Source organism: Puntigrus tetrazona, chromosome 21 (genome assembly GCF_018831695.1).
Source record: "Puntigrus tetrazona isolate hp1 chromosome 21, ASM1883169v1, whole genome shotgun sequence".
Lineage (NCBI taxonomy): Eukaryota > Metazoa > Chordata > Actinopteri > Cypriniformes > Cyprinidae > Puntigrus > Puntigrus tetrazona.
The window spans coordinates 1,942,858-1,958,155 of record NC_056719.1 but is presented as its reverse complement, the minus strand read 5'-3'; the positions used below and the strand labels follow the sequence as shown (position 1 = coordinate 1,958,155).

Genomic DNA, 15,298 nt, shown 5'->3' with positions numbered 1-15,298 from the left:
ACATTTCTTAAAGATAAAGCTAGATGGATATTTACGGTGCACTTAGAATAATCACAGTAATATATAATACAATAAATTATAAATGTGATGAAGATGATAAAATCACAAACTCTTGCAATAATAATAAATAATACGAGGAAGCACGCTTGTGCATTTTGAGTATTAGATCATAAAACGACTATCCCATAATGATGCAGCTTTTTAAATTATATTATTGAGATTCATCCTCTGATGGCTAGGATAGGCTTTTATTCGTATAAATTCGTTTTGAAAAACATGTAGCCTAAAAATAGCCTATATGAAACTAAAAGTGAACTGAAATAATAATTGCGATTCCATAGCAGCAAGTCATTATTGTCTCCATTTTCAAAATACTCGTCTGTCAGTGATTCGGCAGGCGGCGTGAAGGTGGGAGATGCCACGCTTGTAATCCAATTGCTTATCAGCAACAGACAAACATTTCACCTTTTATTTGTCGCTCTTGGCCAAACAGAACGGCGAAAATACACGTGGATGCAATTTTACCGATTGTACAGTTTGTTTGCATTTTTTTATATTGAAAATGAAATGAAAATCTGAATGAAATCGCATTTTTAAGCACGTATAAAAAAAACTTTAAAAACTGTATTTACAATTCGTGCACTGTGAACTGGATTTTTTCCCACGACTCTCGAGAATTTCAATATCAAGAAAGCTCATTAAGTGCATATTACTGAAACACGGTTTACTTAATGTGGCATGAATATTAATACAAACACGAATAAACGGTGCTATTTGCATTGCAAATACTCCACGTGCGTAAGATAAAGCGGGATCGGCTTATCGTGCGTTTCGTCGTATGATTTTTTTATTATTAAATGCGTGATTTGTGTACTTTTGGAAAATGCAAATATACACAGATACACCTCACATTCCCAAGCGCGTCTTCGCCCAATGAGAAAACCAAGTTCATTCACAAATTCACCGTCAGCTGTGGCTTATTGTCTGAGGCGACCAATAGGAGAGGAGATGGTCAAGACCCCAGCCTCCAACTCCGATTGATTAGGAAAACCTGTGGGGGACAGGATCAGAATTGAGATTGGGAAGAGTTGGTGTTGGTGAGTTTCTAGACTCTTCCGAAGGCCTAATTGATGGCCGTCACAAAAGGACTGCGCGCATTTCCACACAGGCTGATGTTGGGACGCGCGGTTTGAGGCTTCGAAATCTACTTTGGTTTACAAAATCTGGTATTTACAAAACATCCTGGCATGGAGCTACTGATGGCCGTTTATTGACGATCAAACCAACAGCCTCAACGCTTTCTCGCTTGAAATCTACAGCTTTTTTTGGGTGCGAAGATGACGGATAGATCACAGAGCCCGACAGGAGCGGACTGCAGACCCTACGAGGTCAACAGGGCCATGTATCCTCAAGCGCCGGGCCTGGATGGACTCGGCGGTGCGTCTTTGCAGTTCGCGCACGGCATGCTTCAGGATCCGAGCCTGCTTTTTAACAAAGCCCATTTTAACGGAATCGGCCCTGCGACGCACCAGACCTTCTTCCCGTTTCCCGGCGATTTTAAAACGAGCGACCTGCAAGGTGGTGATTTTGCGCAACCCAAACACTGGTACCCGTTTGCTGCGCCCGAGTTCACCGGTCAGGTCGCGGGAGCGACGGCGGCCGCCCAGCCGGCGAACATCAGCCCGCCTATCGCTGAAACCAGGGAACAAATCAAGATTCCGGCTGAAGTAAAAACCGAAAAGGATGTTGATGAATACACAAGTGACGAAAACAAGCCGACGGCACAATATAATCTTACGCCCGGGACATCATCAGTACCCACCGGGGTGAATTATTACACACCCTGGAACCCCTCGTTTTGGCCCGGACTGTCACACATTACGGCCCCCGCTAATATTTCTCAGGCCCCCCCGACCCCGTCCGCATCATCCCCATCGATGTCTCCATCTCCGCCCGGGAATGGTTTCGGAAGCCCGGGTTTTTTCAACGGAGGCTCCGTGCAGAACCTCTCTTCGGGTCAGACGCAAAGCGCAGCCAGGAGCAGCGGCTCCTCCAGTGGAGGGTGCAGCGATTCTGAGGAGGAGGTGAGGTTTTTGACCTTTTTAATCAAAGTTCAGTTCAAATCTTTCGTTTTTGATATAACTAACATTCCTATTTACGTTTTGGTTTTTTTTAGGAGAATCTGACTACAGAAGACTTGGAGCAGTTTGCCAAAGAGCTCAAACACAAGCGCATCACCCTGGGCTTCACGCAGGCAGACGTGGGGCTCGCGCTGGGAAACCTCTACGGTGAGTTTGAGGCGTCTAACCGCTGTGTGCAATTTACGCGTGAAGAAACCGTTTCGTGCTAACTGAAGTGTTTGTGTCTAGGCAAAATGTTCAGTCAGACGACTATCTGCCGCTTTGAGGCTCTCCAGCTTAGTTTCAAGAATATGTGCAAACTCAAGCCGCTTCTCCAGAGGTGGTTGAATGAGGCCGAGAATTCAGAAAACCCTCAGGATGTAAGTACACTACGACCCCTGTCGTTAAACTTGATTTTACCTCAGTCGCTTGTTTACTTGTTTACTCGGACATGACTGGTTTCTAATCATGCTAGGTAGCCTTATTTTTGTGAAAATTGACATTTGAAACAGTTTCAGTTTATGCCGTGCTACATTTATTACTCCCTTCACCAGTGTTGGGAAAGTTAGAAATGTAATGTGCTACAAAATGACAAGTTAACCCTAGTTAAAATGTAACAAGTAATGTAATTACTTGACGTGACTGGTTTGATTACTTTTCTTACAAATGCCTACAGCTGTTAAACCTGACATGGTTAGCATTGCAGTACTGTTGTAGCACTACAATAAAATATCAAACTACTGATGGCCTGTAAAACCTGTTGTTTTTGCTATGTTTAATACTAATCGTTTGAACAGTCAAATATGTAAGCTTAAAATGTCACATGCTTGATGTTTAGTTTATCAAATCTTATTTCAAACAAGAACAAGTTTCTCATCTACCTCTTTATTTTTTTTTCATATTTTCCAGATGTACAAAATCGAACGGGTGTTTGTCGACACAAGAAAAAGAAAGAGGAGGACCAGTTTGGAAGGCACAGTCCGTTCTGCTCTGGAGTCATACTTTGTGAAGTGCCCCAAACCCAACACACTGGAGATCACACACATATCTGATGACCTAGGCCTGGAGAGAGATGTAAGCGTGCCTCAAGGTTTTGGCTCCATCATATTTATTTAATCTAAACGGTTTCCTTCTTTTTTTTTTTTTTTTTTTTTTTTTTTAATTTAGGTAGTACGTGTGTGGTTCTGCAACCGCAGACAAAAGGGAAAACGTCTAGCATTGCCCTTCGACGACGAATGCGCTGAAGCGCAGTATTACGAGCAGAGTCCACCACCTCCACCCCACATGGGTGGCACAGCCCTCCCAGGGCAAGGCTATCCTGGACCAGCCCATCCCGGAGGAGCCCCTGCCCTGTACATGCCATCCCTCCACCGACCGGAGGTCTTCAAAAATGCCCTGCACCCTGGACTGGTGGGTCACCTCACCAGCTAAATTTGATAGAAATGCTCCGAGCAAAGCTATGGATCAGATCGGTCATGATTTATTTTTATGTAAACATTGCATCTGTTTATTTGGTTCTTTCCATATGTGCCTTGGGACACTCTGATTGCACACCAGCAACCTGATGGATCAATGTATAATGGGTGCCTTGTTCAACTAATGCGTTTGCACATGAAGTCATAGGTTCAGATGATTTTTTTTAATAGTGGTTTTTATTACATTTTTTGCTCCTGTATCAATTTTTAATGTACATATTTGTCTTATCGTTCAATATTTTGATGATTCCCAAAGTATATTTCCGTATTTGTCTCCATACTCTAGTTTTTCTCCACTTTTTTTTCTGTGTGAACTGGCAGCAAACTCTTTGAGTGTAATTGTTTTTTAATGAGATGGATTCTTTTTTTTTTTTTTTTTTTTTTTCTTTCTTTCTTTACTACAATTTGGAGGAGCCCCCTTTTTTTTTTTTTAAATGGTTTACAAAGGACATTAGTCATTGTTCTTTTTCTCTAAAATCTTGCACTCTCCCATCTCCAATTGAAAATAATTCTAGGTGTAATATCTTATCAGGGTGATTTAGATGAAATTTGCTGCCAGTTTAAAAAAAGAAAATAAGGCCTCTCCATGGAGGTCATGTGCCTTATCTTTTTGGTGTTTTATCATGCATGCTCATCCCTATGCAGTGTAAATGAAAGCCATATTTGATAATTTATTGAAACTGTGCTCAACACATACAATATCATTGGGTAGCAATTAAAATGGTTCCATTAACAGTCACTACTTGTTTCAGGTTTTGTTTTTTTACAGATGAAGTTCTGTGTTCAAAGCTTTGATCATGTTCAGTCTAAACGCATGCATTGCAGAGAAAATGGTTGATATGGGTGTTTAGTTTTATTTGCATTTCCCCACACACGCATGCTGGTTTACTCGCAAACACACAATCTTTGTTGCACAGGATATACAAGCGTGCTGATGGACGAAAAAGCAAGGTTTGCACATTGTGGTTTTCGTTTGGTACCATAGCCCCAGCAGCATATAAACAGAGCAGAAAGTGCACGTGAACATGTTGTATTTATGCATGAAAGTGTTTTTGATGCTGTCAGTATGACTTCGAATGAATACCGCACCTCACAACCTTTTAAAGTGCTTGCAGACTATTCACACAGAACGTGTTTGAGTTCCACTGGACGCATTAGATTAGCACATGTGCCATTTGTGCTCATGCTCATTCTGCATGACTAAAAATGTACCAAATTTAAGTTCAAATGTTTAAACTTAAACATTCACAGTGAACAGCTAGTCGCCTAGAACGTGTTTTTGCATTCTACTGCCCTGCTTTCTAAAAATGGTAAGTTGACCTTTTGTTTTTTTCCGTTTCACAGTCCACATCATGTGGCGTGCGCTTTTGCTTTTCGCTGTACTGTTTTTGCAGTTTTTGTACATTAAGCGTGCTATTTTGCCCGTTTTTTCATTCGCATTTGCAAAAAGGCAACTTTCAAACGGTATACTCTAGACCCGGCACCCCACTACCCTATTGCTTGTTTGTGTGTGCGTTTTTTGCTTTCCGTTATGTTTTTCAGTTCCATGTAGACCATCACTTCCCCTTTAACGGACACCTTTGATGTCTCAAGTTAATATAATGTTAATAAAACTTATATAGGACCTTGCATTTTTTTCTTTTTTTACCACCCTGCATCTTTTTTATTCTATCATGTAGCATTTTAATAATTTTTTCCTGCGTGAACGCGCTCTAGACAAATGTCTTTCATCTACACACGTGTCTTGCATCTTTTTCGGTGCAAATGCATCGTTCAAGTTGAAAGAAATTAAACGTTCAGCGTCTTCCCTGGGTCAACATAACTGTCCAAAAATACAGACTTATCCCGATCCCGAACCCATAAGACAAAATAAAAATGTTGTTCTGGGAACACATTGAACTCAGCGAAATTAGGACATGTATCTTCCCTGATTCTTGAGAGATTTATTAAAGCAGTTCTGTGTGAACGCCCGCCGCCCGTTACGTTACCATTTTGTCCACACACTCAAATCCTCGTAAACCTTTTGAGTCGGAAATCGTCCGTATATGGGACAGATATTGCACAGTCTCTCTCTCCAGTCTGTATATAATTTAACCACATAGTCTTGTCTCCAGGTAAAATACTCATTATACCTTTTCGGATCTTTAATTACGCCTCTCAAATACTCAGCCAGGGCCTTAATAGATTTAAAGTCATCTACGTGGATGAAGGAGTTCGGAGGCACCACGGCTTCATAGTCTCTTCGGGACGGTCCCAGCACCACAGGCACGGTCCCAGCCTGGAAAGAGTTCCTCCAGAGCTTCTCGGTGATATAATGTGGAGACTGCGTGTTTTCAAAGGCCAGGTAGAAATAACAGCGTGAAATCGTTGGAAGCAGCGCCTCCTTCGGTAGAGGTTTTGTGGCGGCGAGGCCGTAGAGTTGCACTTTGAGGTTCTTCTTTAGCTCTTGGTACACGTCGCTCCTTTTGTGCCGTTTTTGGTAGTTGCTCACCACCCAGCAGGCTTCGTAACTCTTGTTTTCTGGTATAACAACATCGAAATCTGGTTTCTTCTGTAACAGTTTCCCGTACGGCACGGTAATGTCGGCTTGAGGGTGATATGACATGGTGAGGTTGAAAAGGGTGTTGTATGGTGACAAGTTGCCGTTGTTTTGTGGCGCTTCTAAAGAAAGCCATACCCACTTCTGCTTGGCAGGCCGATGAATATCGACTGGAAGGTGCTGATTGTGCACCCTTAGCTCAAAGTGATGAAAAACCACTAGATCGGCGCTCTCATAGAGAGTGCGATTGTCCACCAGGATACATCCGGAGATGTTATAGTCCCTCAGACACACGTCCCCTTCAAGGCTGTACTGGGTACCATATGGCCAGTGCCACAACAGGATGGTAATATTGTTTGGGAGCGACTCAGTGCTGCCATTGAGATGTTGTTTATCAACCAGCAACCAGCTAATGCTAATGCTAACGGTCAGCAATAAAACAAGGACAGTCTTTAAGGCTTGCAGATGCCTTTTCCTCCACTTTGCTATACATCTTATGCTGCAGCCCATATGCGTGCTGTGGAAGAAGAAGCAGAAGTGGGCATTAGTTTGCTGTTTTTTTTTTAATGTTTCATGCAAGCTCTAAGCCTGCAACTTGTGGTTTTGTCAAAGTCAGTATCCATGTCATTTTCTTCCTTCCTGTGAATGACAAGTGAAGTGACCAGCAGAGGGAGTGTCTCTTCACTCAACCAGAATCTCGCTTTCTATTTTCAGTTAAGAAATTGTTATTCTATGCAAATGCTGGTAGAATTAACGCTTCAGGAAATAGCCATTTTATTTCTTCTTTCTTTTTTTTTTTGCTAAATGCCAAATGTGGTACCTGTGCACAAAAACAAATTGAACCGAAGTTACTTTTGAATCACTGTTATTTTTCCATGCTTTATAAACTATTACAGTATTTATATTTTGAAACAGAATTTATTTTAATATTCAGTTTGCGTTTGAATTTTAGTTTTAAGATTTAGTAGTGTATGCTTCTGCAGATTGTATATTTCGCTTTTATATCTAACTATCAGATTAGAACTTTTGTTTATTATAATTAATTAAAATTTAAATTAAAAGTTTGTTTTACTTTATAATGAAAATGTTGGTTTAGTGATTTTTTAACAGAATGTTTTAAATCAACTACATTCACACAGACAAAGTCTACAGTGATAGTAGCCTAATAAAACCTAATAATAACTGACTGCAACTGAAAGTATTGTATTGTAAAGTAAACATTATATAAATATATACATATAGAGAGAGTGAAACTAAACAAGCTATTTTGCTCAGACAACATATACTAAGATGGTGCTTTGTATTTCAGGAATGTAAAAGAAAGGAAAACATAAAAGACAAATGTGTGTATTAAATTGCAGAAGAAAAACAGAAGTACATTAAAAGCCAAGTTCTTACCTTTGTTTTTAAGGAACGTGTCTTGTGGAGAAGACCGCAGCTGTCGAGTCCCTCAAGAAGATGTGGTGGAGGATAGGTGGAGACCTGTCCTGTCACTAAATGATGGAAAGATTTACTAAGTGACTCTTGTAGGAAACAAGAGCTTCCTGTTAAGATCGCTCAAATTTCATGTCTTCCCCACCCATTTTGCATCGCCCCTTGATCATTAAAGCAGCTTTGACACATGCCTATTTCCTCAAAAACAACATAGAACGCGATATAATGGCTTTCAAAGCAACACACCTTCTAATATAAGCCTGCTTCATGTTCACTAGCTCACAGGGCTTTTAATGTCCTTTAAACAAGCCTGACATTGATTTTACTACAAACGGTGTGTAAAAGAGCAGAACGAGCATGGCACGATTCTTTGTGTATCAGTGCGTGTATCAGTGTCTGTGTGGTTGTGGTTTCTCTGCGCTGAGGACACTACAGGAGGAGGAAGTGAGCACTTGCGAAACTCTGCGCCTCACGCTCGCACGTTTATCCTGTCTTTTTTTTGCGGCCTGTGTTTTCATTTAAATAGAGAAGCGAAAAGTGACTGTTGCAAACCTTAATGTTTAATTACCCATAAGAAAAAAACGTATAGAAATATTCCAAAAAGTAAGAAATGTAAGAATCACCGTTGGGCAGCTTCTTTGAAACAATCTAAATTCACTTTTTTTAGAACCTTAAATAAACGTTTTTGCTTTAAACTACAGGCCCAGCACTGCATCACAGACCTACTAAAAATATCAGCTGATATCAACATGCTTTTTCTGGTAAAGGTGGTTGATTAATGCTGTATTGCAGTATTGCCGTCATTTAGTCATCCTCATTACTTATGTTCATGGCCTGAGTTAAAACATGAAAAAAGATTTTTTGAATAATTCTAATAAAATGCATTTGAAATGTTGTTTTTGACCCCACTGTTGTTACATGGCCTAAAATATTCTTCAAAATATTTTAATGTTTGCTCACCAGAAGAAAGTCATGTTTTCATTTAGTTTTTCTGTTGTTTTGAGGTGACCTCAGAATTTTAAGTAATCCATTCTTATATATATATTTTCTCCTCTGTTATGAAAGTCAATGGTGACCCAAATCAAACTATCCTCCTTTATGTTCGGCCGCAAAAAAAGAAATTTATATAGATTTGGAACTACTCTATGGTGAGTATTTAAATATTTTATTGCCTCAAGTGCCTCAGAGCTACATTACACAAACCTTACACTAGATGGCAGTGTTTTTATTTTTCTTCCCGAAAATGACCCTTGAACTCTCATCACCTGATTAGCGTATATTCATTCAAAAAAACAAAAATGCTTTTGAGGTAAGATATTTTGTTTAAATCTCAGTGCTGCTGTAAAATTATAATATATTATAGTTATTTTCTTCCTATCAGATTTTCTTTTTTTTTTTTTTTAAATTGATTTAGGCAAACAAATTGCACGTGTTCTGACAATTGTGTGCTAATGATTAAATGCAATTGTCTAAAATAAGCACAGCATACATACATGTACATTCGTACAGTACATTTATCTGTAGATGTAAACTGAAAATTCACAGTTGTTTGTTGTGGAAGAGCAATAGGAAGATATCTAAGGATGTGTGTTGTAGGTGGTGTTAGGGGAAGACAACAGAGCCTTTAATAATTAATAAGCGACCATGGGTTTTCACTTTACATTATACAGTTGTACAACACAAATGTACTGTATATAGATAAAAATGTTTGCGAACACTACAGTATTGACTTTTTCAATTATTTTGAATTTATTATATAGCAGTATTGGATTTTCTCGGTGAATATACAAATATTAACATGCTTTAAAAAGTTTTTAAAAGCATTTCGACTAGTGTAATTTTGACAAAAACACTTTTTATGTTGCTGACATTGGCCTAGTCATTATCAAAATAACTACATTTTGAAGCATGAATTTAATGTTTTGGGTAGTTATGACGTTCCAGCAGTCACTTGTATGTGTTTAGAGAACATTAAGACTGTTTCGAAAAATGCTTTAAAAAGCTTAAACTCAAGATGTTAATTAAAATTATTTTCTGAATATTTTGTCCTTTTTTTAAAGACGGTGATGGCTGACACTAAGCTGCCATTTTAGTTTTAATGTGATGGTATGATTATAGTGTTTTGGTATTTATAATTACCCTGGTGATTTTACAAGAGTTGATATCATATTTTTCCAGATCAAAACTGGTTCGGCTGACGTTGCTATAATTTCATTACTAATAGTGACATGACTCAAAACACAAAAGCTTTGTGGTGATTCAGTTCAGTTGTTCTCTGTGTTAACAAGTAGTAACTTTTTTTTAAATCATGTATTTTAGTTTCTCCGATGAGTCTTTCAGCTAACAATAAGAGAATAGGGCTTTTAGCCCTTCACCATATGGATTACAAATTTTTTTGAAAATGAGATATATATGATTTTATATATCACCTGAAAGCTGAATAAATAAGCTTTGATTGATGTGTAATGTATTGTTAGGGTATGGCAGTGTTTGGCTGAGATATAATAATTTGAAAATCTGGAATCAGAGGGTGCAAAAAAATCTAAATATTGATAAAATCACCTTTAAAGTTGTCCAAATTAAGCAATGCATATTACTAATAAGAAAATGAAGGCTTGATATATTTACAGTAGATTAATTACGAAATATATTTATGTAACATGATATTCACTTAGTTTCCTAATGATTTTTCTACAAATATACCCCAGCGATTTAAGTCTGGTTTAATGGTCCAGGCTCACATATTTAAATTCGGCAGGGTTTCACAGATTAGTGCATAAATCATAATATTGCTATAATTCAGGGACGTTGGTTTACAGTGTGTCTAACATTTTTTTAAACAGTTCCCATGTTTCTTCTGTGAAAACAACAAAATGTTGGTGTGGTTACAGCATATTATACAAATTAAAACAATAAATCTTTAAATGACTGATTTGTCATACACGGCTAAATGCCAGAATTTACGTCACACCTCATACCTGTAGTAAATCACTCTCTCTCGACCCTTTTTTCACTATCTTTACCATCAAACAAAAATGCAGGTCAAGGGTCAAAAGGGTCAAAAGGTTCTTCAACAATTTTCAAAAATACAGGAATTAAAAGTATTGTTTCAAGTGGCACTAAATTTTAACCAAATAGCCATACCTGTTAAAGCACAGAATATGCATGAAGCTAATCTTATTAAAATATTTATTCACTCATTATGTTTAGCAAAATTTTCATTTTTGAATGGAAAAAGTGCAGCGTGAACATACTGTCAAACATCTCCTTCTGTGATCTATGGACGGAAAAAACAAAATCGCATGCGTTTGAAACAACACGGCGGTGCGAAAGTGATAACAGAATTATTATTTTTGGGTAAACCTGGGTAAAGCGACTGTGTGCCTGTGCTAGCAGTGGAGAATCATGGGAGTAGGACAGAACATAGCAGTTTGGAGAGCAACTTTCTATGACTAAAGCCGCAGAGAATGAGGGAAGATACAGGTTGGACAGGTTCAGCCAGTGGGCTGGTATTCCGAACACTCGAGACCAATGGGGTGTGGTGGGAGTTTGGGTTCTCAAAGGGAAACGGTAGAAACTGCGGTTGGGAGACGAAGGAAAGGTGCTGCTTTTAGTACCATCGGTACAACTTGATTCTTCAAAGGTCAAAGCAGGAGACAGACGCATCCAAGCGAGAACACGTGAGGTGAAGTGGTTTCTAAGAAGGCTCTGAGGCGGATCGATTTAAACCGACCTGATCCCGAGACAGAACCTGGGCATCTGAGACACCGCAAAAAAAGAGAAGGAGGTAGAGGAGGACCAGAAATGGCTGAAGCGACAAAGATTGAGCTATTTGTCAAGGTCAGCGCTTAAACGGTCGAATAGTATCAAATAGTCCAAGTGTTGTTGTTGTTGTTGTTGTTAAGCTTAACTTGTTTTCTTAAAGCTACGGCGCGTAAATGTTCGGCTCCTGCAAATCTAACCTTTTCTCAAAATGTTTGTACTTCCAGTCATTCTTATGACATAATCTTTAAAAACAACAACATCGGTGGCCTCGAACTGGTTTTTCTGAATTTAGTACTAATGATTAGATCTCTAAAACATGTTGTTTGATTTGTTGTCAGTGTTGTTAGATTTTTTTTTTTTTTTGTCAGGAAGTAGTTCCATGTTTCTGCTTCTACATTAAATAATTAAAATTTACTAACTGAATGTTGCCTTCAGGCAAGCGACGATGGTGAAAGTGTTGGCAACTGCCCGTTTTGTCAGCGGCTCTTCATGATCCTCTGGCTGAAGGGGGTCAACTTCACCCTCACCACCGTGGACATGAAGAGGTGAGAGATGCCATCAGGATAACACTTCTTCTCAGGTTCCCTCGCTTAGGAAAGAAAAGTCACAATGAATCCTCTTTAATATCTTGTGGACAACAAAATTAAATGGGTGTAAATTTAGTACATAACAAAAACTACATAAGAAAACAAGTAATCTCTTAATTTCTATAAAGAACCTTTAGAAAAAAGAAAAACTTAGGATAAAAAGTTGTGAACTTGTGAGCTATAAACAATATCTGAGGAAAATAGTATTCTCCGGGCATATTCTGACCACAATGGCTATATTTAGTTATTTTTGAGGGGTGCACCTTAAAAGAACTCTATGTAGTTGTGTGTATTTTTTTCCACGTTGGAATCCACTTTAGTTAAGTAAGTTGAATTCACTGTAGTAAAAAAATAATTTGTTACTGCGTGAAGCAAACTTTTTACATTTCAAATCACATCAGAAAAGCATTTATTTTCAATAAAAATTAAGGAAATAATCAGAATGTTAAAATTAAAATATTGGGTGGGGTTAGGGGAGGTGTAAGGGAGGGCTTTTTAGTTTGCCAATAAGGCATCTGTTTAATCATTTGAATTAAAATTTCAGTAAATTGCATTCTGTTTTATAATGTATTCAATATGGAGGTGCAGACAATTTCCACTTGCAATAAGTAGTATAAATAGCAGAAAGTTTAAATATGACTAAATGGCACTTATGCTATATATATATCTTAACTTAGTGTAAATAGCATATCAAAAATGCTGCTATGTTCACCTGGTGTAAATAGAATTCACTTGAACTACTTGAATTGCAGGAAGGTACAAAAACACTACAATGTATGGCTTAGCAGCACATCCACTAGTCTAAAAGTTTTCTTTATTTCTAGGGCTCCAGAGGTACTAAAGGATTTGGCTCCAGGTTCTCAGCCCCCTTTCCTCATCTATAATGGAGAGGTCCGTACTGACACCAACAAAATTGAAGAGTATCTGGAAGAGACCCTTGCTCCCCCACAGTGAGTATGCATTCATATAGCACCAGACCAAGTACTTTGTTTCTGAAATGAGATTTCCTAAAAGGAATATGTATGTTACTGTTTCTAACGAATGCCAAAATGTTATAAATTTAACCTGTTTCAACTTCAGAAATGATATCAGCATAACCCAGTAAACCTTTTTGCACCGTTTTTTATTACAGGTATCCCAAGTTATGCTGCCGCTATAAGGAGTCTAACATGGCAGGAGATGACATCTTTCACAAATTCTCAGCATACATCAAAAATCCCAATCCTGGGCTCAATGACAGTAAGGGTCACCCTCTAAACGTATTTCTGCAGTGAAACGTATGGAGGCTTTTACCTCTAAAGCATTTTTGTAAAGATTGTTGCTCTAATTGGTATATACTCATATACATATAGACAGATTTGAGTATCAATTTGCATTTGTTAACGGTATGGTTAATGCATATCTTTCAGTGCTGGAGAAGAAATTTCTAAAGAGTTTGATGAAGCTGGATCAGTACCTGTTGACTCCTCTTCCTCATGAACTGGACCAGAATCCAGATTCATTGCAATCCACAAGACATTACCTGGACGGAAATGCGCTTTCCCTTGCTGACTGCAACCTGCTTCCCAAACTGCACATTGTCAAGGTCCTTTTTTCCTATTTTAGATTTATACGGTAGTGCTTATATAACACAGCCGCTACCTAGCATAAGTGGAATTAAGTGAAATCTTCTCTATGATCATTAAACTTCACCTCGCTTGTAGATTTAAAAGCTTTGTTGACTTTACAGGTGGTTTGCAAGAAGTACCGTGGTTTTGAGATCCCTAAAGAGCTAAAAGGCCTCACAAAGTATTTGGACAAAGCATACAAGGAGGATGTGTTCCACCTTACCTGCCCCAAAGACAAGGAGATTCTGCTTGCCTACCATTCAGTGGCCAAATATCTCAACAAGTAAAACTGGACTTCAAAGGAGGAGGACAAAGATTGCGTGGAATTTATTGTAAAGTTGTTGTTTTTTTTGTCTGCGTACCCCACAACTGCCTTATTATAGATGTTTTCTTAATGGGAATTTTGTTAAACAGAGTATGCTATGGGTGGAGGTTGTTTTCATTCGTCATTTAAAAACCACGATTGTGAATACCACATGCCTGCCTTGTTTGTTCCTGCCATTTTTAGTATTTAAATGTGTGTCACTTTTGTCTGTGGTTTTGATGGATTACTTTTGTTTGATAGCCGCTCATTTAGAAACGTCTGTGAATGGTGTTTGTAACGGCCGTGTGAAATGAGACGTGCAATTGGTCTGAAATTCTACCCCATGAGAAAAAAGAAGACACAGCACTAGACCAGGCGATGTTCATCTTATAATGATGTTATTGATGTCAAAGGATGTAAAAAGTCCAGAATGTGTAAAACTGCCTGCAAACAAATAAAATTAAGAAAGTATGGTACACTACTTTATTGCATTTGGTCGAGCTAAGAGAACTTAGAGAAACACAGATGTACACTGAATTGTCTAAACACTTCCTACAATCAACAATACAAAATATGTAGGTTATTACAGTACATAACATAGTAATGTTTACATAATGGTCTGGCACGTTTTATATATATATATATATATATATATATATATATATATATATATATATATATATATATATATATATATATATATATATGTATGTATATATATATATATATATATATATATATATATATGTATATATATATATATATATATATATATATATATATATATGTATGTATATATATATATATATATATATATATGTATATATGTATATATATATATATATGTATATATATATGTATATATATATATATATATATATATATATATATATATATATATATATATATATATATATATATATATACATATATATATATATACATATATATATGTATATACATATACATATATATATATATATATATATATATATATATATATATATATATATATATATATATATATACATATATATATATATATATATATATATATATATATATATATATATATATATATATATATATATATATATATATATATATATATATATATATATATATATATATATATATATATATATATATATATATATATATATATATATATATATATATATATATATATATATATATATATATATATATATATATATATATATATATACATATATATATACATATACGTGTATGTGTGTAGGGGCGTATTAATAAATTTCACGTTAGAGGCATTTAATTTTAGTTTTATTATTCTCCACCACTTTTTTTAATTAATATTATTCTAATAATATTACTATTCATGTTGTTTAGCATCTAATAATAAAAAAACGATAGTCAAACAACAGTGATCCTGATTGGCCTCTCGATTTTTTGTGTAGCCAATGAAACTGCACATCACTATTACGT

At 36.8% G+C, this 15,298-nt stretch overlaps 3 protein-coding genes across 4 annotated transcripts; 2 read left to right on the top strand and 1 right to left on the bottom strand.

Annotated features, from left to right (window-relative positions):
- Window positions 1-731: 731 nt before the first annotated feature.
- On the top strand, window positions 732-3,964 carry pou5f3 (POU domain, class 5, transcription factor 3). Its single transcript, XM_043220923.1, has 5 exons — window positions 732-2,084; window positions 2,177-2,288; window positions 2,370-2,500; window positions 3,030-3,194; window positions 3,288-3,964. Exons 1-5 carry the CDS (start codon window positions 1,338-1,340, stop codon window positions 3,549-3,551), a joined length of 1,419 nt encoding a protein of 472 aa, XP_043076858.1. The 5' UTR covers window positions 732-1,337; the 3' UTR covers window positions 3,552-3,964.
- An 81-nt stretch (window positions 3,965-4,045) lies between these two features.
- Window positions 4,046-14,307, top strand: clic3 (chloride intracellular channel 3). Of its 2 annotated transcripts, none has more exons than XM_043221807.1 (6): window positions 4,046-4,905; window positions 11,769-11,878; window positions 12,745-12,870; window positions 13,053-13,159; window positions 13,330-13,505; window positions 13,650-14,307. In XM_043221807.1, the coding sequence occupies exons 1-6, from the start codon at window positions 4,903-4,905 to the stop codon at window positions 13,812-13,814; spliced, it is 687 nt and encodes a 228-aa protein (XP_043077742.1). In that variant the 5' UTR covers window positions 4,046-4,902; the 3' UTR covers window positions 13,815-14,307. The 2 variants fall into 2 exon arrangements, with proteins under 2 accessions (XP_043077742.1, XP_043077741.1); XM_043221806.1 differs by lacking the exon at window positions 4,046-4,905 and adding an exon at window positions 11,140-11,408.
- Window positions 4,930-8,420, bottom strand: LOC122326700 (fucosyltransferase 7 (alpha (1,3) fucosyltransferase)). The gene is made up of 2 exons (XM_043221805.1): window positions 7,533-8,420; window positions 4,930-6,651 (listed from the first exon to the last, which is right to left on the bottom strand). The coding sequence occupies exon 2, from the start codon at window positions 6,642-6,644 to the stop codon at window positions 5,580-5,582; it is 1,065 nt and encodes a 354-aa protein (XP_043077740.1). The 5' UTR covers window positions 6,645-6,651; window positions 7,533-8,420; the 3' UTR covers window positions 4,930-5,579.
- Window positions 14,308-15,298: the final 991 nt, after the last annotated feature.